This window comes from Coniophora puteana (assembly GCF_000271625.1).
Source record: "Coniophora puteana RWD-64-598 SS2 unplaced genomic scaffold CONPUscaffold_14, whole genome shotgun sequence".
NCBI lineage: Eukaryota > Fungi > Basidiomycota > Agaricomycetes > Boletales > Coniophoraceae > Coniophora > Coniophora puteana.
Window position 1 is genome coordinate 275,125 of NW_006913066.1, and position 19,468 is coordinate 294,592.

Below are 19,468 nucleotides of genomic sequence, written 5' to 3' on the forward strand. Positions count from 1 at the left end.
TTGCATCGCTTCCAGGCCATGAGCTCGGCAGCATCGGGACGTAGAATTTGCCTCCGCGGAACCAGCGTCTTGCTGCATGACTTTGAACAGCTGAAAGCGGGTAGTCTGGTTTGCTTGATGATGACAACCAATTTAATAATGAACAGATGGCTGCTGACAATTGGCGGGGAGGTGTACAAAGCTCAGAGGGCGGTCTACAAACAAACTTCTGTTTGGGAACAAGAGGAATAATAGAACTTGAAGCCAAACACTAGCTCTTCGCACGGTGGCGGCCTCGTGTGTGCCTCGCGCACCCGTCCTGCTCTGATCCCTGCCCCCGATATAAAAAGAGGCCCTTTTATTCTTCCCTGCTTTCCTTCCATCTTCACCTGACTAACCCTTCTTCAAGCTTCAAGCACCCCGTCGTAGCCCGCCGTCGCATCTGCGAGTCAAGCACACCAAACCCTCAAGACAAGACATCCTCCAGACACTCAAGCACCAATGGCTTACGAAGAGGTCACCACCACCACTACCCAGACTCAGATTACTGGTGATATCACCGTGAGTAACCTTGTCCTTCTACAACACGCCAGTGGCGCTCACCAGCTCGTGCTCTTTTCCATCTTGGATGTTGCCCTCGTGACTGCCATGTGCTCTTCATCGAAATGATTTATATCGTACTTAGCCCGGCGACCTCGTCTCCGTCAACCACGAGCGCTATGGCCGCAGGGAGGGCCTCGTCGTCGGCCAGTACATGGACTACGCCGGCCGCCAGATCGTCGAGGTCCAGCTCGAGCCGCACGAGATCTACCAAGCATGGTCTGTCTCCCCTGCTTTAGTTCTCCCCTCCCCACACACGAGCTCACCTTGCGCCCGACAGGTACCCCACCGTCACGCGTGTGAAGCGCACGGTGTCCTACGCCCGCCCGCAAATCGCACGCCCTCGCGAGCGCACCGTCGAGCGCCGCATCTACTGGTGAGCACGCGCTGCTCGTCAGCGAGGGCTCGGTGCGTCTCTGGGTCGCCGGCTGTCGTGGCGAGAGGCGCGCTAGCCTGGCACGGAGCTGCGACGCATCACCACTATTTCTTCTACATTGCATCTTGTTCCACGTTCTCTCCCTTGGTGCGGCACGCGTTTGGAGTTGTATTTTGTATGATAGCCTACGAGCTTAGAAGCGGGGGGTAGGATACTATGGTGTCGGGGCTCCCTGTTTGTTGGAGCGGATTCTCGACGTCGTCGCTGGGCGACGTGGACGCGTGAGCATACGATTTACGAACCTACCTACGTCTGCAGCACGTCTTGTTAACTAACAGACTTGATGAACACTTGTTTCTGTCTTTCTTTCTTTTTGCTTTGACAATGCGATCGCCGTTATGTTATTGGAATTCTGGAGATATTTGTTTTTATGTTGAGTCGGTGCGTAGTGCCAGCCAAAATAATATGCTTTGAAAATCGAATTTTGGGAGATCTGCATTGGTATCGAGGATCTGGTGGACGGACAATGGGCTGATGGGACGTCCCGAAGGAGCATCGGCCGTGTTTGCGTGCGCTTGACACCAAGGTCTTGCCCATACAAAGCCAAATAGCCCCTTTTCCCAACTCTTGCACTCTTGCACTGTTCTACTTTGACTATTCCCGACTAAACCATGCGATAGGAGGCAAACCACGTCCAACTCATACATAAAACATACAGAAGGACAAAAAGACATGTTTACATCTCCCAAAGCTGCACCTTGATCACACTTGTCCCAGCACCTCTACACACTCCGCGACCTGGCACCAAAACTCGATGTGCGCCTCCAACATCATCGTTCAACCGGGAGAACAGCCAACTCGAGCAGCAGCACGGGCACCTCGATGTGCGGTGTTCTGCTTCCCCAGCCGAGGTAAACGGCTTGGGCTTCGACTGCAAATTTTGAGAACGAGGCCGTTCCGTGACCAGCAGAGACGGTGGTAAACAGCAGGCCCAAAGTCTTAGCGCAAGTAGAATAACGATCGGTTCGAAATCTGAGGGATTCAACGGCTCGCAGATTGAAAGGCGCTGTTCTGAGTGATCCACGAAGACTAAGCATAGACATCAATCGACAGAAAATTCACCCTTGGGAAGCTGGCGATGTGAAACAGTATCGCAGGGTTCATTAGGCCACAGTCAGCGTCGCGAAGGGGTTTTCCATCCGCGTACTACTTTTGAGACCTGCAGCGAGAACCGAATGAAGGACGCTCGAAATTGGGATTACAGGCCTTGAACGTCTCCAACGAGAATGTTAGCGTCTTGCTCACTGAGACGTGTTGTGTTCTCGGACCTAGGTGCTCTGCACGCTGAAATATACATAAGTCCGAGGGCAAGCAGGTGAGAAAGCGTTAGGAGTAGACGATGTGTGTATAGAGGACGTCAACGGCAGGTTGGTGGAAGATTTTGCAAACCCGAGTCTTGCTGCGGTCGCCTTGCTGTCAGCGTCAGCGAGGTCACGAACAGGATATCTGAGATGCATAAGCAGCGATGCATGGTTGTCCGCCAGGAGACGGAGCTGAATGTATGCGCTCGTCAAAGTAGCTAGTAGAAGAGTATTGAGCCAAGGTCTTATTTTGCGGGAATTCCTAAAGGCAGGTGTCGACAAGCTGACAACGATCCGCGCTACCGAGCAATGGGATACGGTGAGAGGGCAGGGTGCTGTGAGAATGCAAGCCGGGCCGTGAAGAGGGCGAATCAATTAGAGCCTCCTATCTGACAACGCGTCTCTTTAACACACAACACATCCTTCCAAGAAGTGTAGAACGACGGATAAATCGTTGCAAAGGGTGTGTGTGTGGCCATGAAACCCGACGATGAGCCGGGACGTCGACAGGTGGAAGGTGCGGTGTGAGCTGTGGGCTGGTGGCGTGGTAAATGGCTCGTGTGGATCGGTGACGGAGGTCCTGGGCAAGCCAAGGGCAAACTAGACCGCACCGTCACTCCATCCAAACTTTCCGCCAAGCTCGACCTCCCCGACGCGGACGTCGTTGAGCTCACTCTAGCTAGCTGCCATCAACGATGAGCAGGCCAGCGTCCGCCAGGGCACTGGCCCTTCCAACTCACCTCGTCGCTCTCTTGCTCGCCCTACAACTCCCTTTCCACGCTCTCGCTCAGCCCGCCGTCCTTCCGTTCTTCGACTGCTTTGCCGGAAACCAGTCTGCCAAGCTCTCCATCGACACTGTCTACGCTCAGCTGATCCAACAACAGCAACTCAATCTCACCCTCGTCGGCTCAGCAGCAAATCAAGTTGTCTGCCAATCGAATGACAGTCTCGGTCCGTCTTGCTAATTAAATCTCGTATTTATCGTGCTCCACACCTAAGCAATATTTCACTTTCTCCAGCGACGCTCTTCACTGAAGCAACCACACTCACATTCAACTCCTTCTCTAACAACTCCCCCTTCTCCGGCACCCTTCGACCTCCTTCACCACTGCCCTCCACTCTCAATGGATCCGCCGTCAATGCAACCACCGGATACTGCCCCCTGCCGGCCGGCCCCTTCGCACTCTCGGCCTCGATCCCCTTCAACACGAAAAACTCGCTTACCACCATGAACACCGAGCTGCGTGCAGTCGACCCATCAGGCCAGGAAATCCTATGCATGACTGTCGATACCACACCACTAGCTCCAGGACCGCTGAACTCCCCGTACGGACAAGCCCACATCGTCTTCTGGGCCACCGTCGGTCTCACGATCGCCTACTGGCTGCTCGTCGGCATCGCGCGGCTCACCTCGGCGTGGGGGCGAGGGATCAGTCGCCCTGGGTCGTCGCTGTGGCAGCGCACGCGCAGTGCCGGCTTCGTCCTGCTGAGCGCGATCAGTGGCGAGCGCCTCGCACAATCACCTGCTTTGATGCGGTTTTGTAGGTCTTCTTTCGCCGTGTGGCAGTTTCGTTTTCATTGTTGGGCTAATATAATATTGGCCGTGCTGTTAGGCTCCCCGTCGATGCGGGATATCATCTTTCACACGCAGTGGGCCGCTGCACTATCCATGGTCGCTGTGCAGTGGCCGCCATTTGTTTGTCAGTATACCTCTGGAATGTATACTTGTCGCATGCTCATGAGTTGTTAGATCCACTGCTGTCGCAGACTTCATGGGCCTCACTAGCATACAGTGAGTGCCGCCGCCATCTTTATCTTATCATGTCACGCTCATGTCAATGCTATCAGACATCACAATTGTATCCGGAAACGTCATCCACTGGAACCCGCTTACCGTACCTCAGTATAATCCACCCTCCAACTTTGCTGACCAGCTCAGTGATTCCTCCTCGCCCCTCTACATCAATGCATCTCTCCCCAACACCCTCTTCCTGCTCCCAAACAATACGCTGCCTGGTATTGAGTCCTTCGCATGGAGCGTCGGCGTAGACCCACGAGATTTATTTGGGATATGTCTCGGTCTCTTCCTCGCCATCGTCGGTGCGACCATCCTGATCAGCGCTGTGGTGTGGAGTATCGACTGGATCGCCGTCAAAGTATTCGGTATGGACAACTCGCCTGGGCTGCCCACGTCCAAGATCGGTGGCGCGCGCAGCCCACGCTTCTCGACGGGCAGCAAGGACATGCTTGACAACTTCACGTCCGTCGGGTTCGCCGACGAAGGCCACTCGGCGAGCTCCAACTACTTGCTCCGCTCGCCGCGCTCGCCATACGGCCACCTGTATCGGTTCACCCGCAAGTTCCACCTCGACGTTGGCTCGTTCCACGTCGCGATGCTTGCCGGCAACCTCGTGCGCATACTCGTGCTGTTCCATCTGCCCATTACGATCTTTTCGTCGTACACGATCGCGCTCGGCTCGTGGGATGGTGTGGGGCGCTCGTCGGTGGTGCTCGCTGCGCTGGCGTTTGCGGTCTTCTCGGTGCTGCTCCCGCTGTTTCTCGAGTTCCGGGTGTACCGGACGCCGACGAACAAGCTGTACGAGGAGACGCGGACGCTCCTTGCACTCGGGCCATTGTACAACCATTATCGGCAGGGCTCGCAGCTGTTCTCGTCGTTGCTGTTTTTGACGAACTTGGTTATGGGTGTCACTATTGGGGCGGGTCAGCACAGCGGGACGGCGCAGGCGATTGTTATTCTCGTCGTGGAGGTTGTTAGTGCGCTTGTGACGAGTGTTTGGTTGCCGTGGGGTCCTGGTGCGGGGATGGGTCTTATCAGCTTTTTGTTCTGTGTTGCTAGGATTGTTATGGCTGTGTTGCTCGTTATTCTTACGCCAACGGTATGTATATGTGCAGTTCAAAGGATCGATTGTGTGCTGATTTTCTTTCTTTACAGATATCAATAGGAACAGGAGCAGGCGGATGGGTAGCTTATGGCATCCTCGTCGTCCTATGCCTGGTGTACCTCAGCTTCCTCCTCATGCTGATCGTCAAGCTCATTGAGGCTACGGTCCGACTTATTGGAAGATCGCCTTTCTCCGCTTCCAATCACCCCATGGACACCGGCCTCATCGGCGCATGTAGCCTAGCAGGATGCTGTGGCTCGCGCAGGAAGGAACGAGAACGCAGAAGATACAGGGCGACCGAGATCAAGCACAACACCGGACGCGGCTCGTACCCAGACTCATCGTCGGGCGGCTACACGCCTCCGACCGCGGCCTTCCGTGACATGCACAAGGACACCTCGAGCTCGCGCAACATGTCTGGCGGGCCGCCATCGTACCTGCGCCCCGAGCACGCCATGCGGCCGTACAAGGAGGAGAGCGACGACGACGAGAACGGGCACATTATGGGCGCGTGGAACGCGTTCCCTGCGCTGGGAGCAGGAGCGGCCGCAGCGGGACCTGGGTACGAGCGCGCGCAGCTGCACGAGTCGCCGCCGACGACGCCGCCCGCGACCAAGTCGGGCTTTGCGCGTGTGGGTGGTGGGCGCGCGCACTTTGACTCGCCGTACGCTATCGCGGGTGGCTCCGCTGCTGCTGCTGCTGCCGCCGGCAGGGCCGCTGCGAGCGACTCCAAGCTCACGTTCCCGCGGGCGAACAGGCAGTCTAAGTCGCCGAGCGAGTACACGGCGCCGCGGTTCCCGCACTACGACGACGAGGACGTTCCGACGCCGACGGCGTCGCTGATGAATGTTGCGCGTATGCCGGCGTTTGCAGGGCCCGGGCAGGGTCTTCCGCCGGGCGCGATGGTGCCGCACCACGTGCGGAAGAAGAGTCAGACGGCGATCATCGAGGATGCGTCGGTGCTTAGCGCGGGCTCGGAGGCGCCGTCGTCGACCGTCGTGCAATCGCCTGCCGCGGGAGGCGCGGCTGGGCGGATGGGAGGAGGGGATAGACGGACGAGACATTCGCTCGAGGCGACGACGGATACGGGGATCAGCGCGGACACGGGCGAGGTGCAGCCGCGCCCGCAGAAGCGGAATTGGCTGGACAAGGTTATCAGGGGGAGGAGGCACAGCGAGGGGGATGCGCTGGATAGCTTCGCGCCGCCGGCGCCACCGCCGGTTGCTCAGGACAAGAGCCAGGGCAGCAGTGGGAGTGGCGGAGGCAAAGGACGCTCGTTTGTCGTTATACGCGACAAGACACCGCAGTCTGCGCAGCGCGCGGCGCATGCTGTCGCTGAACAGGCCCAGTCCCAGCCTTCCTTGTCGACGTCGTCGGTAGCGCAGGCTCAGGACGCCGAGCAAGGCGAGGGGCGGCAGTCGTTCGTCGTTCTCCGCGGACCCAACGCAAATCCATGAGCGGCTCGCAGTGCACAGACAGGCTCACCCAGCTTGTTTTCTTCCTTCTTACACATTATCGTTACTTACCAGTTCAACTTATGATTGTTTTGCTTTTGCCTTTGCCCTTTTGCATCTTCCTACCTCACTAACGGACCAGACTACCCCTTGCACGTACCATTAATCATGCACGCTCATGTATTACGACGTTATACATATTCCCCTCCACCCTCCCGCTATCTGCTATGGAATCCCCCCAGCCGCCGCCTCGCCTTCGTTTAGCTTATGCTGATATTTCCGCTACTTTCGCTTACGTTCGTTTGCCTCGTGTCCCCGGCTGGAACGCCTGGAAATTGACTGGCTGGCTGTTGACTGGCTGACTCATGGACTGGAATTGGAACTGGACTTTTTATTGCTCGTGATGTCAATGATGACTTGTAGACTCTTGTATCGCTCCTCTCCCGGTACTGAGAATGAGAATAACTTGAAACATTCATTGTACACATGCAGTGTGGAAGGACGCGATATCAAGCTAATCGCATCATAACATTGAGAGGAAAATCGACAAGCACTACAGCAGGTACCTCTACTACCAGCTCGTAAATAGTCCGTGAAAAGCAAAACTGATGTATGATACATAGTTACAGTACATGTACAACACAACTTCTTCCATCTCTCACCCCTCTATCTATGGTCCATTATCCACCCCACCATATGCATCATCATCGTCACCCCCCTCTCGCCCGTCCCCACCGATCCAAAACACACGCCAGTCGCCCGCGTCCTTGCGCCACCAGCCATAGATGCCCTGGTCCGCCGCGAGCCGCGCGCCGAGCTCCTCGGTGTCGAGGCTCCCGAGGCTGTCGAGCGACGCGGCAGTCGCGTCGCTCGCGCTCGACTTGCTGCGCCCCAGCCCACGCGCACACGCATAGTCCTCGACCGTCCCGCCGAGCGCAACGTGCATCGCGAGCGGGCGGTGCCAGAACCCGCCCGCGCGGAGCAGGCCCATCTCGCCGAACTCCATCTGCGCGCGCACGACGCCTGGCTCGCTCCCGCCGAGGCCGCCGAGGCCACCAAGGCCACCAAGGCCAGAGCCAGAGCCAAAATGCAGATCGCGGGCTTTGCCCTTTCCCTTTCCGCCCCGAGCGCCGCCGCCCGGGCTTAGGAGCGCAGCGGGGAACTCCTGCACCTCGATCCCGTCCTCGCTCATCGCTATCAGCTGCACGTACGAGTCCTGCGCGAGCGCCGCCGCCTGCGCTGCGGCCTTCTCCCTGCCGACGCCATTCGCATACGCCGGGTCCACAGGCGGCAGCGCCGATGAGGCAGGAGGGGGCACGGGCAGCACGCGCGCGGAGACGCTCGCGGGGACACGGCGCCACGCCACGACGTGCAGCGGCGGCGCGCTCGGGATCGACGCGGGCAGCGGCGCAGGGAAGACGTACGTCTGCCGTCCGCGCGTGAGGAGGTACACGCTCCGCGTGGACGTCGGCACGGCGACGCCGAGCGCGGACTGCTGTTGCTGCTGCTGCTGGAGCACGTTCGCGACGGGCACGTCGATCTGCACGGGCACGGCCCACTGCTTGCCTTCTTTAACGTACGCAAAGTCCATGCTCACGCGCGAGCGCCGTCCCGATGTTCCTGTGCCTCCCCCGCTATTGCCGCTGCCATAGCCGTAGAGGCCACCGCCGTTGCTGTTGCTGACGCTCAGCGTGTCCCGCGACCCCGCAGCGGTAAGATGCGCCGCGGCGGCGTCCGATATATCAACCTCGGTGACCGCCGCGTCCGCGAGACGGATGATGCCCGCGCGCTTGTCGAACACGACGAAGATGGCCGGTTGCGCGCCGTACACGACGCCCGCGGGTGCGACGACCGTCGACGAGCGCGCGGCCGCGCTCGTCAGGCTGTACGACGGCCCGCCGCCGCCAGCTAGGAGATCCACGTTAGACGCTCCGCGCACGTGCGACGCCGATGCCTGCCCAGGCGCGCGCACACGGCTGTCAGACGCGCTGCGGAATATATCCTGCACAGACTGCTCGACGAACGCGAGCGCACGCGCGCTCGTGGGCGTGTAGAACTCCTATATCGCCCACAACGCGGAACAACGTCAGCTCCAGCGTCCACTAAACGACACCCCAACCGACAAAGCGCACCTTGACGAAATGAAACGCGCGCTCGTTCTTGGGCGTCTCGTACAAAAAGATATTCGACTTGGTCGCAACAGCGAGCAACGCCCGCTCGCTCGGCCTCGCCGCGTCCTTGCTCAGCGCATAACAGATCACCGAGCTCGACGCCAACCTCGACGTCGGGCCCGACCCCGATCCTGAGCCCGACGACGACCCCGAGGACGACGACCCCGTCGCGGCGTGTCCGCCGCCGCCCGCGAGAGGCACAAAATCCGTCGCCCACCGCATTGGCAGCTCGTCGACGACGTCCCACGGCGAATCGGGCGTGAGCGACTTCGACTTCTGCCGCGGTGTGTGCTGGTCGTAGTTTGTAGGACCTAGCGACAAGAGAGACGACGACGACGAGCTGGGGCGGGCAAAGGACGACGACTGCGTGTGCGCTGCAGCGGCACCGCCGCGCGATGCAGTGGGCGACTCGCTCATGAGGTTGCGCAGGCCCTTGGTAATGCTGCTCGCCGGCCGGTGTTTCCTGCCGTGTCCGTGCGCGCTGTGCTGGCCTGTCCACTCGGTGCATCTGCTCAGGTCGAGCGGGCGAAGTCCCTGTTTACGATAGCACCAGCGACGGAAAACGAAGCAGGGGAATCAGCCCTTGCAAAGTAGATCAAAACAGAAAGAGGCAAGAGAGAGGCACGGTACCTGCTGTGCGATCGTCCACTTGACGAGGCTGATCAGGCTCGAGAGATTGTACATCCGTAGCGTGCGCATCGTCGGCTCCGCATGGCCCCCGACCGACGCATCGGGCCCCACGAGCGCGAGCACAACGCCCTGCGGCGTGCTCTCCGCGCCCGCGCGCTCCTGCTCGAGCAGCGACATCTGGTACACACTGCCGCAATCCAAATCAACGCCCCTAGCCAAACCAAGGCCTCAAAGAGAACACTCACGCTTCACCCGTCCACACGGCAAACACACGCGCATCCGCCGGCCCCTTTTGCGCGACCCCGCCCGTCTCGACCCACTCCTGCGGAAACATGTCCATCACGGACAAACCCGCGTCGTGCCCGATGAGCATCCAGCGGCCGAACTGCAGCGGGAGCGCGCAGCGGATCGGGGCGGTGCAGTGTGGCAGGAAGCGGGAGCCGAACTGGTGGAAGGATATGTGCGCGGGCGCGAGCGGCTGGCCGGGGGGCGGCGCGGGGCCTTCGTCGACGGCCGGGTTGCGTAGATCGGGCTCGGAGGCGTGGCCGATGGTGGTGGAGGCGGCGATGGATGCAGTGGCTGAGTCTGTGGCGTCTGTGGCTGCGTCTGCGCCGGCGGGGAGTGCGGGGAGGTCTGCGTTTACGCGGAGCTTTGGAAGGAACCTGGAGAGTTTAGAGGAGGAGGACGACTGGGTCTGGATTTGGGCAGCTGTCGCCGTTGCAGGGTCCGATTGGGGGATGGGCGCGGACGCGGGCGGTATTGGCGGCTGTGCATGCGCAGTGCATAAGTGATAATGTCGATTTCAACAATATTGACCACGATGCGGTTCAATGCAATGCGATGCGATGCAATACGGTGCAAGTAAGCGTTTGGACACGGGGATCAGCACACGAGCACCGTTGAACACCGGGCATGGGGAGTAAGTAGTAAGCACGCACCGCGTTAGACTCGTCGAGATTCCAGCCCCGTGCGCGCCGGCGGGCAAGCTGGTCGGGCGTAGTATCCGCATAGCGCTCTGCGGCTCTAGTCTCCGCACACGTCGGGTGAGCAGACAGTCGACGGGGGCGACGGAGGGCAGCAGCGCGTGCTCACCTCTTTTCTATCCAGCCGCGCCAGCGACCGAACCTACACACACGACCAAAATTACAGACAGAGTAAATGTTTGCGAGGGAAAGAACGGTTACCTGGAGTTGGGCCCCGACTGAGCAGTGAGATCGTCATATGTGGGGAGATCGCCGGAGCCTTGCTGGTCCTGCTCTGGCGGGAACTCGGGCTGGTATTCGAGCTGGCCCTGGTATTCGCCTGGTGCAGTGCCGTGCTGGTAATCTGCAGGGCCGTATCCTGGAGGGTAGGAGTCCTGCTCTGACCAGTTGTAGTCGGCCGGTGGTTGGTTGGACATTATAGATGGGAAGCTAGTTGGGAGTGGAAAGAAAGGGCATTCAAGGCCGTCTGGTGTAGATAGTTATACACTCACAGGTGCAACGGGGATAATAGGATTGTAGTCAGCGCGCGGAGATCTAATATTCGAGGTCGATCTAGACTTCACAACACTGGCCATGGCAATGAGAAAAGTACAACAATCTCTGTCTTTTACCATCCTTTCGGAAATATAACAACCCTCACGATCTTCCCTAGGTGATTGTCGTCCTGTGGACACACGGATCACTCTCAGTCGAGCGCTCGAATCTCAGGAGAGGGCGGGAGCGTAGCGACCATCTAACATACTTATACACTCTCAAACTCTGCTCCCGCTCTCTTCGTCGTCCTGATGAGATAGCATCCTTGACCTGAGCGGTCCTTGTTTGTGATCCTCGGAGGACATGCCGGCGGTGGAAAGTACTCATGTGCCTTTCACCTCTTTGATCCATGTACACTCGATCATGAGCGAATGGTTGAATGCTATTAGATTAAAGAAAGCTATGGTCCAATATTACACTCTTACATATCTACACCGTCCCGTGAACCGTGACGACAAAAGTATCAAAACATTACTTCCCAAACCTACGAAAACGCCAGCCCAGTCCACGTCGCCACGGCACCGACAACGGCACCCCTCGCATACGCACCCAGCCTCGACCCCTTACTCGCCGTCTTCTGCGCCCGCTCCTGCTCCTCCTCTTTCTTGCTCTCCTCACTAAACCTCTCCCCCAGCACCGCAACTGCCTCCCGGTCCCGCCCAAGCACCAACCACGCCTGGCCCTTCTCCTCCCCCGCAAACGCCTCCACAAAGAACCCGTGCTTGTGCGCGTCGCCCTTCACCTTCGCCACGTCCGCCGCGTTGATCCGGAACAGCATCGCCGGCGGCATGTTCCCCGCCAAGCCCTCCCCGCCACCGCCGTTAGGACTGCCCGTGGCGGTCTTACTCCGCGCATTGAGATCGCGGATAAACGACGACCGCTCTTCCGCGCTCATCGTCCGCATGATCGGGCGCGCCTTGCGCGGCGCGGGCGGGGGCGTGCTCGGCGCGGGGCGGTTGAACACGGGCGGGGCAGGCGCGGTCGGATTAGAGAACGCGTTGTCGTTCCAGCACCGCTCGCGGTCGCGCTGCAGCCCCGCCTTCGTGTCCTCGGCCGACTGGATGCTCGACGTGGGCGTGTATAGCGTCCCCGGCATGCGCCTCGAGAGCTTCACGACGGGCACGGGGGCCGCAGGCTGCGTTGGTGGAGGTACCCCCTCCTCCGCGAGCGAGTCCAGTAGCACTGGCTTGATGTCCTCTTCCTCCTCAATCTCCATCTCCATCGTCGTCGGCGGCTCCGGGTTCGCCTGCACAAGCGAGCTCTGCCACCGGAGGATGAACGAGTCCTGTTTGCCGAGCGAACTCGCCTGCCACTGCGAATAATACTCTTGAGACTCCGTTGGCTGCGTCTGCTGCGTCGGCGTCGGCGTAAGATCCGGCGAGACGGGAAAGTATCCCTCCTCGTCCCCGCCATCGTCTTCCTCGTCGTGACCATACCGATGAGAAGCCATAATGCCCGGCTGCAGCAGCCTGTTCACGATCTGCATCGCCCCGCTCGACAGGCTCGCCAGATCCCCCTCGTCCGCCACTGCGAAGCGCACACACAGCCGCCCCTTGTCCCTCTTCTTCGAGCTCTTCCTGCCCATCCCGCCCTTCCTCTTGCACCCCCCGTTGTAGTCCTCCTCGTCGCCTTCAGACAGCGGCTCCATCGCCTCCTCCTTGCCCGGGACCACAATCTGCAAACTCTGCAACGACGCCGTCGCATCCACCATCCGCCTATCACACTCGTGCCCGCCCCGCTGCTCCCCATCCGCCATCCCCATCTCGGTGTCCCCATCATCATCATCATCGTCCCCATCCCCATCCCCGTTCACAGTCGACACCCCGTCCGCCATCTCGTTATCCCCACCCCCACCATCTCCTCCTCCAGCATTGACCCCACGGCGCCCCCCGCCAGCACCAGCATACGGACACCCCGAACGCGGATGCCCCGCGCGCGGCCGCCCGCACTTGACACAGTGCGGAACCCTGCGCGGCGAATGGCGCGGTGTGCTCCCGCGGCCCGGTGTGCTGCGGGGCGTCGGCAGGCCCCCATGCGAGAGGGAGGCGGAGGCTGAACCGTGCGAGGCTGAACCGTGCCCGCGCTTGGACGGGGTCGCGGTCGAGGCCGAGCTGTGGCTAGAGGCGCTACTGCTGCTGCTGTGGCTGTTGTAGGACGAAGCGGCGGAGAGCGGGCCGTGGGATGTATGAGAGCGGGTGGAGGTGGGGGAGGAGGGCGCGGAGGAGCGGGTGGCGGGTGGCATTGGGTATCGATTCTTGCTGTGGTGGATAGGGATAGATAGCTGTAGAAGTCGTCGGTGTTGGTGGTTGTAGTATGACCGCTGGGGTTGGAGAGGATATCTGGGAAGAACACAGAAAGTGAGCACGTCGAGAAATTACAGGATTTTATAGCGGGTGCATACCAGGATGTTGTCATGAAAGACAGGAGGGAAACAAAGGGAGACAACTGGCAGGGGAGGTGAGCGTCAGGGTCGATGGCGCATGGACACAACCTCCTCGAAACAGTAACTCATCTAATAACAAGCTCCGACAATGAGTCACGCCATCTCCTCTTCGCCTCAAACTCATTACCTTGGCCCAACGCACTATGCCCTCGTTACATTCTTTACGAAAGTTGCGTTTCGTGAAGGGTGTAACAGGTGCACAGTGACAACGTCCAAACACGCACCACTTCCACCTCCCTGCCCGTTTCCCTGTCACGCACACTTCCGTAGTCTTCTGCGATAGCAGAACGGCGAAGTTCTACTACCTATATAGACATCCAAGGTCAACGTCAACCGTAGCTTTATCATACCATGTATCCTGCGATGAGACTGCTGATGCGATAATCTGTCCCATCTTAAGGCTACGTACACCCAGTTGTCTGATTGACGATGCGCATTAGTGAGCTGCTATCGTTCTGTTTCGTACGAGAACCAAGTGCTTGCAAGGGCTGCAGTGATACTGTAAAATACTTACATGAATAACATTCAGTATGAGTCTGCTTCCCAGACCTCGCACAATCACACAAAGTTGAACGACGCATACGCTTTATAACTACTAAGTAGCACTAACGAAACAGAAAGAAAAAACAGAAAGAAAAAATCAGCACTTGCAGTAAAGACTAGTAAAACTAAGTTAGTACGTATACACCACCTCCCCCGCCTAGCTCAGAGTCCCCGAGATCGCTGTACTTAATAATGAGTGTTACCCCGTATCCCCGTCCTTCGCACCCGGCGTCGACGGCCGCCCCCCGCCCAGCGCAGACCGCAGCGCGAGCTTGATCTTCTTCACCGGCGGATCGTCCCCCGTCTTCATCACCCCCGCTTGTGACTTTGCCCGCCCTTTTCCACCTTCTCCGCCCCCGCCTGCACCTTTCCCGCCTTCCGTCACCGTTGCTGCTGCCACTGGCGTCGGTGGTGGTGGTGGTGGTGGTGGCGTCGACGACGGGCTCTCCCCGTGGCGCTTCGACTTGGGCGCGCCCGAATCATGCCCCGACGGCACCTTCTTCGCCCGACTCACAAGCCGCTCCATCTCGTCCTCCTCGTCCTCTTCTCGCCGCCGCTTCTCGCTCAGCTTCGGCGGCGACCCCAGCTCCTGGACTCCCCCCGCCCCCGCCCCCGCCTTCGCCGTCGCGAGCTTCGAGATATCGATCGGCTGCGTAGGCGGCGACGTCACCATCTTCTCCATCCCGTCCTCCTCCCCTCCCTCCCGCTTGAGCTGCCGCGGCCGCTGCGGCAGACCCGCATGGGCCAGCCTCGGACTCGGTGGCACGCCCCCACCCGACTTCAATCCCAAACTCTCCGTCCTCGCCTCCGCCCCCGCCCCGGGATCCGCAGCCGTCCTCGGCCCGCCCTCCCCCTCATCCGCAGACGACGACGCCTCGCCCTCCGTATCCGGCGGTGGCGTCGGCGGCCCAATCGCCACGTCGTCCTCGTCCTCTCCGTAATCCACAAGCGCACCCAGCGGCGGCGGCTTCGGAATCTGCACGCTCTGCGGCCGGAACACCCCCGGCCCTGGGCCCTTGCTCCTGTTCCCAGACCCGGACCCGGACCCGGACAGCGCGTCCCGCCGTTTACGCTTCGCGCCCACGCCGACACCCCCAATCCCCGCGCCAGGCGAGCCCGGGCTGGCGGTGAGCCGCCCGCGCGCGGGGAGCGAGATGTACGACACATGCCCACCGTCGTCGCCGTCGTCGTCCTCGTCGTCGCCATTGAAGTAATCCTCCTCCTCCGCGTCCATACCCCGCCCGACCCTCCTCGCCTCCCGCTCCCTCGCGTTCCTGTAAACAACACGCACATAAAAACGCCAGTTTAACGAAAATAAAAATAAAAATAAGAATAAAAATAAACGCCACCACCGATGACGCAAGAACAAAAAAACAACGCACCTGTCCTCCCCGACACCACCCTTATCCCCGCCCTCCTGCGCCGACGGCGGCGGCGGCGGCTCCACATTCATCTCGTGCCTCCGCACGAACATCATGAACCGCGGGCCGCCCAGCGGCGTCTCCGCGAGCCGCCGCAGCATCTCGCCGTGCCGGTCCATGCAGAACGCGATCACCTCCTTCATATTTTCTCGCCGCATGTGCTCGAAGAACTCCTGGCACGACGCCGAGAGCAGACTGTCCCGCCGCGACTCCGCGACGGTGAGCTCGAGGATCGGCCGGAACACGTCCAGCTTCATCAGGTGCGCGAGCAGGTTCCGGTTGTTGATCTTGATGCAGACGCGGAAGAACCGGAAGGCGGCTGGGGAGGGAGATGCAATGCTTTATTAGTCTTCGATGTATGTAGAATGTGTTGTGTAGCTGAACACGCACCGACACGCAGATGCTTGTCCTTTGCCGTCAGCAAGGACGCTATCCGAAGCGAGATATTCGACGACAAAATGTAAAAGTGGCTGCGGAACGCGTGCTGCTGCGCGAAGCCGCACAGCAGGTCACACAGGTACAGGTACAAGTTCGTCTTCTCGCGCGACAGCAGCAGCACCGGCTCCGTCAGCTTCTTAAACTCGGGGACGTCGCCGAACGGCCTGAACAGCGTCTCGATGCAGTTCTTGTAAAAGTAGTCCATGAACTTCTCCGTCGCGGGGTCGTCCTTGGGTCGCGCAAGCAGCTTCGCGCCCATCGCCGCCTCCACATCGCCGGTCAACACAATGCTTTCTATACAACTCAAAGAGGGCGGGTACTCACCGGCGTCTCAGGCCCGTTCCCCACCGATATCTCCAGCAGCGTCCGGAGCGCGTCCCCGACCTGGCTCTGCACCGCCAGCTCCCGGCTGCCCGCGAGCACACGGCACATGAGCGCGAGCAGCGTCTCCGCCTTGTCCGCGCCCTTCCGGCCGGCCTGCTTCTCCTTCTCGACCGCCTGCACCTGCTTCAGTACGTGGTTCCGCACGCCGACGAGATCGTGCTCGAGCACCGCGCTGAGCACTTCCCCCGCCGTGCTGATCATCACCAGGTTCGCCTCTGCCATGTTGACGCTGGCCTTCGCCTCCGCCGCGGCAGCCGCCTTGTCGGCGTCGATGTCGGTGTCCTCGCTCTTGATCGCGCTCTTGCTTGCAGAACTACTCGCCCGAGGTGTCGACGACGAAGGCTCACCGCGCTCAGACAGACCGAGCGCCCACTGCACCGCAAACAGAACACCACAGTCGACGAGCGTCCGGAAGAGCGCCATGCGCGCGGGCAGCTGCACGTTCTTGCCCATCGCGCACAGCTGCTGGATCAGCACCACAACCTCGCGCCGCAGCGCCACGTCCTCGGCGGACATGTTCGCCGGCGGCCCGAACGTGAACGGCGTGTCGGGTGGTGACGAGGGGCCAGCGTGCGCGACACCGTTCCCGTTCGTCATCGCCGAGCCGTTGGCCTTCTCCGCGCCGCTAGCGCCCTCCGCCTCCGCCTCCTTCTTCACCTGCACCTCCGGCGACGAAGACGGCGACGCCGCGCCCGCGCCCGCGCCCGCGCCCTTACTAGCCGGCTTCGCGCTCCCGTTCCCGTGGCCGCTCCCGAGAATCTCCGCGCTCACATACAAGCTGACGATCTCGCGCATGAACATCGGATCGTTCTGCACGTGCGTGATGATGTCGATCTGGTTGAAGATGATGCACGAGTTGAGCACGTTGAACGTCGAGTCGTCCAGCGCGCGCGCGAGCACGACGTCCTTGAGGAACTGCAGCCTGTACGTGTTGTGCACCTTCTTCTGGATCGACTCGTCCGGGATCGGGATCGGCTGGTGGAAGCGCGAGGTGAGGTGCAGGAACTCGCGGTAGTTGGCTTTGTGTGTGGGGAACTCGGGGTCGTCTGTGTGGGGACGCGGTAGCCGAGATTAAGTAAGGGACATTAAGGACATGATGATGATAATGATGGGAGATACGACGCACATTCTAACATGCCTACAACTCCGAAGAACTTGTCGTCGTCGAGAATGTGTTCGTACATGCCATGGTCATTTAACATTACTGTCAAACACGTTAGCAGAGTATTCCTGCCGCCAAAAAAACACGCGAAACTCACGTATTGTTTGCATAAGGCTACAAAGTGCATGCAGATTATCCAGAGACTCTAAATCCTCTGCTACATTGAGAACGTTGATCATGGCTTTAATATAATCCTGCGGCATTGTCGACTCAACATATAGGATAGATGGGAACAAGGGACGGATGCGCACCTGACGCTGTATGTAGTCGCATATCTTCTCCTTGACGTGCTGTCCTCGAGCGAGAGCCTTTATGGAACGCTCGATGTCCGCAACGTTTCCCAATTCAGGCATGGGTAAATGGCCGGTGCGAAGAATAGTCGCGGTCATCGTGGAATCGTGGTTAGGGGAGGAAGAGTCAAAACCGCCTGCTTCTGGCACGCGAAGAATGAATGAGCATCGTGTGATCGCGTTTCCGGGTACACACAAGCTGTATACGGGTTCCTGAAAGAGACGGGAAAGCTTACCGGAGGAATTGATGTGGTGCTGGACTTCTATTATGAAGTTCCAGACCTCTGCGCAACCCTCGGCATCCTGGAAGCTTAATGCGTAGTCGACGCCATCGGGCTCTGTCCAGACGATGAGAGTATCTGGAATGGAGGTGTGGGTGAAGGTAAGTGGGGGCAAGGGCACAAAAGCATGGTGGGGACGAGACGAGACGCGACACGCACCCTGCTGCCTCTGGTATACATCATTACATCGAATGGCGGTGGACAGGATCGTCCTCTCGTACTCCTCCTCGGCGCGGGCAATGAGGAACGCTTGGTTGGTCTCCTCGATGAATTGGCCATGGCAATATGCGGTGCCCTGGTCGACCCAGCGAGAGCCTATCAGCTCGTAGACCTTTGCAAAGACGTGACAGTAGTCGGTCAGCACAAAGTCGTCCGAAGCGAGCATGGTGAAGATGGAGATGGGGATGGTGGTAGGAAGAAAGGAAAAAAAGGGATGGAAGGGGTAACTGGCACTGCTGTCCGGGGGTAGACATACAGCATGTACAAGGACGGGTGTGTGATGGCATTTTGACTTGGACGAAACCGAAACCGCGGACACGGCAAAGGAACGGGATGGCTTGCCGGCCCAGGGATGGGGAGTTGAAGAAAGGGAATGGAAACGGGCTCACCTTGACTCTTTTTAGCTCTGGATCGTGTTCTGGCAATGCTTCTTGTGATGTATCGTGTGTGGCGGAGGGGTCGACGGTATCTAGCACGGCCATGGGCTCGTCCTTGGGTTCGTCGGTGGTGACAGATGGAAGGACGGCATTGAGGGGGTCATTTGGGTCGGTCGGGTCGGGAAGGGGGATGTCGTGCACATCTGTGGGGGTGATGTCCGTGTCTGTTGGAAAGGGGCCGAGGGTGAGGGTGAGTGGTTCGGTTTGCAGGAAGTTGTGGTGTTGTGGCTCTGTGGTGGTGGTAGGGAGCGAGTCGAGGTCTGGGGAGACGGGGGTCGGGGTGTGCTGCTGAGCGTCGGCGTCGCTCATGACAGCGAGAGGGGGGACTCTGCCGTCTCGGACGGATTTGTTGTGTGGCCAGCTGGCTGAGTGTGACTGCAATTTTGCGTTGGGCGGCGAGACTCAGACGGACGCGACTGGACAGTGACGGCGGAGGGCTCGTGGGAACAAAATAGTTGGTAAACATGCGCCCCACTTCCGTTCCTGACCCTTCTCGCGTGCCATTCCGTCATTTCTCTCCCTTGTCTTTTTACAGTGTACAAAAACAGCCTCAGCATACATTCAAACACATTTTCCCGTCTGATCCCCTATTCTGCTTGTTGGAGTGCGTGGGCACGGTGTTGCATCATCATTGCCCATGGCGAATCCCAGGCACTATATTTATGTTTTTCTCCAATTCATTACGCCTTTGTCTGTCAAATATAGCCCGGGCCGCTGATGTGCCACCACCACGCGCACACACGTCACCCGCAGCATGTTAGCTTGCAACACCACGCTCCGGCACAAGCACAACTCTGCCTTTGCGCTTATCAAACTCTGCCATCCCCGGTCAAAGCAATCCAGGGCAAGGACCTTCTTC

At 59.4% G+C, this 19,468-nt stretch overlaps 6 protein-coding genes across 6 annotated transcripts; 2 read left to right on the top strand and 4 right to left on the bottom strand.

Annotated features, from left to right (window-relative positions):
• Positions 1–480: 480 nt before the first annotated feature.
• On the top strand, positions 481–959 carry CONPUDRAFT_158209 (uncharacterized protein; the record flags this gene model as incomplete). Its single annotated transcript, XM_007775255.1, has 3 exons — positions 481–540; positions 665–798; positions 860–959. The coding sequence occupies 3 exons, from the start codon at positions 481–483 to the stop codon at positions 957–959; spliced, it is 294 nt and encodes a 97-aa protein (XP_007773445.1).
• Positions 960–2,212: 1,253 nt separating this feature from the next.
• Positions 2,213–7,139, top strand: CONPUDRAFT_110955 (uncharacterized protein). Its single transcript, XM_007775256.1, has 6 exons — positions 2,213–3,267; positions 3,336–3,857; positions 3,930–4,016; positions 4,067–4,108; positions 4,165–5,213; positions 5,270–7,139. Exons 1-6 carry the CDS (start codon positions 3,012–3,014, stop codon positions 6,674–6,676), a joined length of 3,363 nt encoding a protein of 1,120 aa, XP_007773446.1. The 5' UTR covers positions 2,213–3,011; the 3' UTR covers positions 6,677–7,139.
• A 47-nt stretch (positions 7,140–7,186) lies between these two features.
• On the bottom strand, positions 7,187–11,152 carry CONPUDRAFT_139624 (uncharacterized protein). Its single transcript, XM_007775257.1, has 8 exons — positions 10,949–11,152; positions 10,659–10,886; positions 10,567–10,599; positions 10,413–10,497; positions 9,720–10,240; positions 9,475–9,661; positions 8,806–9,378; positions 7,187–8,732 (listed from the first exon to the last, which is right to left on the bottom strand). The coding sequence occupies exons 2-8, from the start codon at positions 10,871–10,873 to the stop codon at positions 7,344–7,346; spliced, it is 3,003 nt and encodes a 1,000-aa protein (XP_007773447.1). The 5' UTR covers positions 10,874–10,886; positions 10,949–11,152; the 3' UTR covers positions 7,187–7,343.
• Positions 11,153–11,370: 218 nt separating this feature from the next.
• Positions 11,371–13,505, bottom strand: CONPUDRAFT_139625 (uncharacterized protein). Its single transcript, XM_007775258.1, has 2 exons — positions 13,393–13,505; positions 11,371–13,330 (listed from the first exon to the last, which is right to left on the bottom strand). Exon 2 carries the CDS (start codon positions 13,231–13,233, stop codon positions 11,476–11,478), a length of 1,758 nt encoding a protein of 585 aa, XP_007773448.1. The 5' UTR covers positions 13,234–13,330; positions 13,393–13,505; the 3' UTR covers positions 11,371–11,475.
• Positions 13,506–14,124: 619 nt separating this feature from the next.
• On the bottom strand, positions 14,125–15,667 carry CONPUDRAFT_84852 (uncharacterized protein). The gene is made up of 2 exons (XM_007775259.1): positions 15,360–15,667; positions 14,125–15,251 (listed from the first exon to the last, which is right to left on the bottom strand). The coding sequence occupies exons 1-2, from the start codon at positions 15,497–15,499 to the stop codon at positions 14,177–14,179; spliced, it is 1,215 nt and encodes a 404-aa protein (XP_007773449.1). The 5' UTR covers positions 15,500–15,667; the 3' UTR covers positions 14,125–14,176.
• Positions 15,668–16,139: 472 nt separating this feature from the next.
• Positions 16,140–18,338, bottom strand: CONPUDRAFT_64248 (DUF625-domain-containing protein; the record flags this gene model as incomplete). The annotated part of the gene is made up of 8 exons (XM_007775129.1): positions 16,140–16,449; positions 16,579–16,724; positions 16,992–17,266; positions 17,347–17,424; positions 17,480–17,576; positions 17,634–17,809; positions 17,909–18,031; positions 18,113–18,338. The coding sequence occupies 8 exons, from the start codon at positions 18,336–18,338 to the stop codon at positions 16,140–16,142; spliced, it is 1,431 nt and encodes a 476-aa protein (XP_007773319.1).
• Between the last annotated feature and the right edge of the window lie 1,130 nt (positions 18,339–19,468).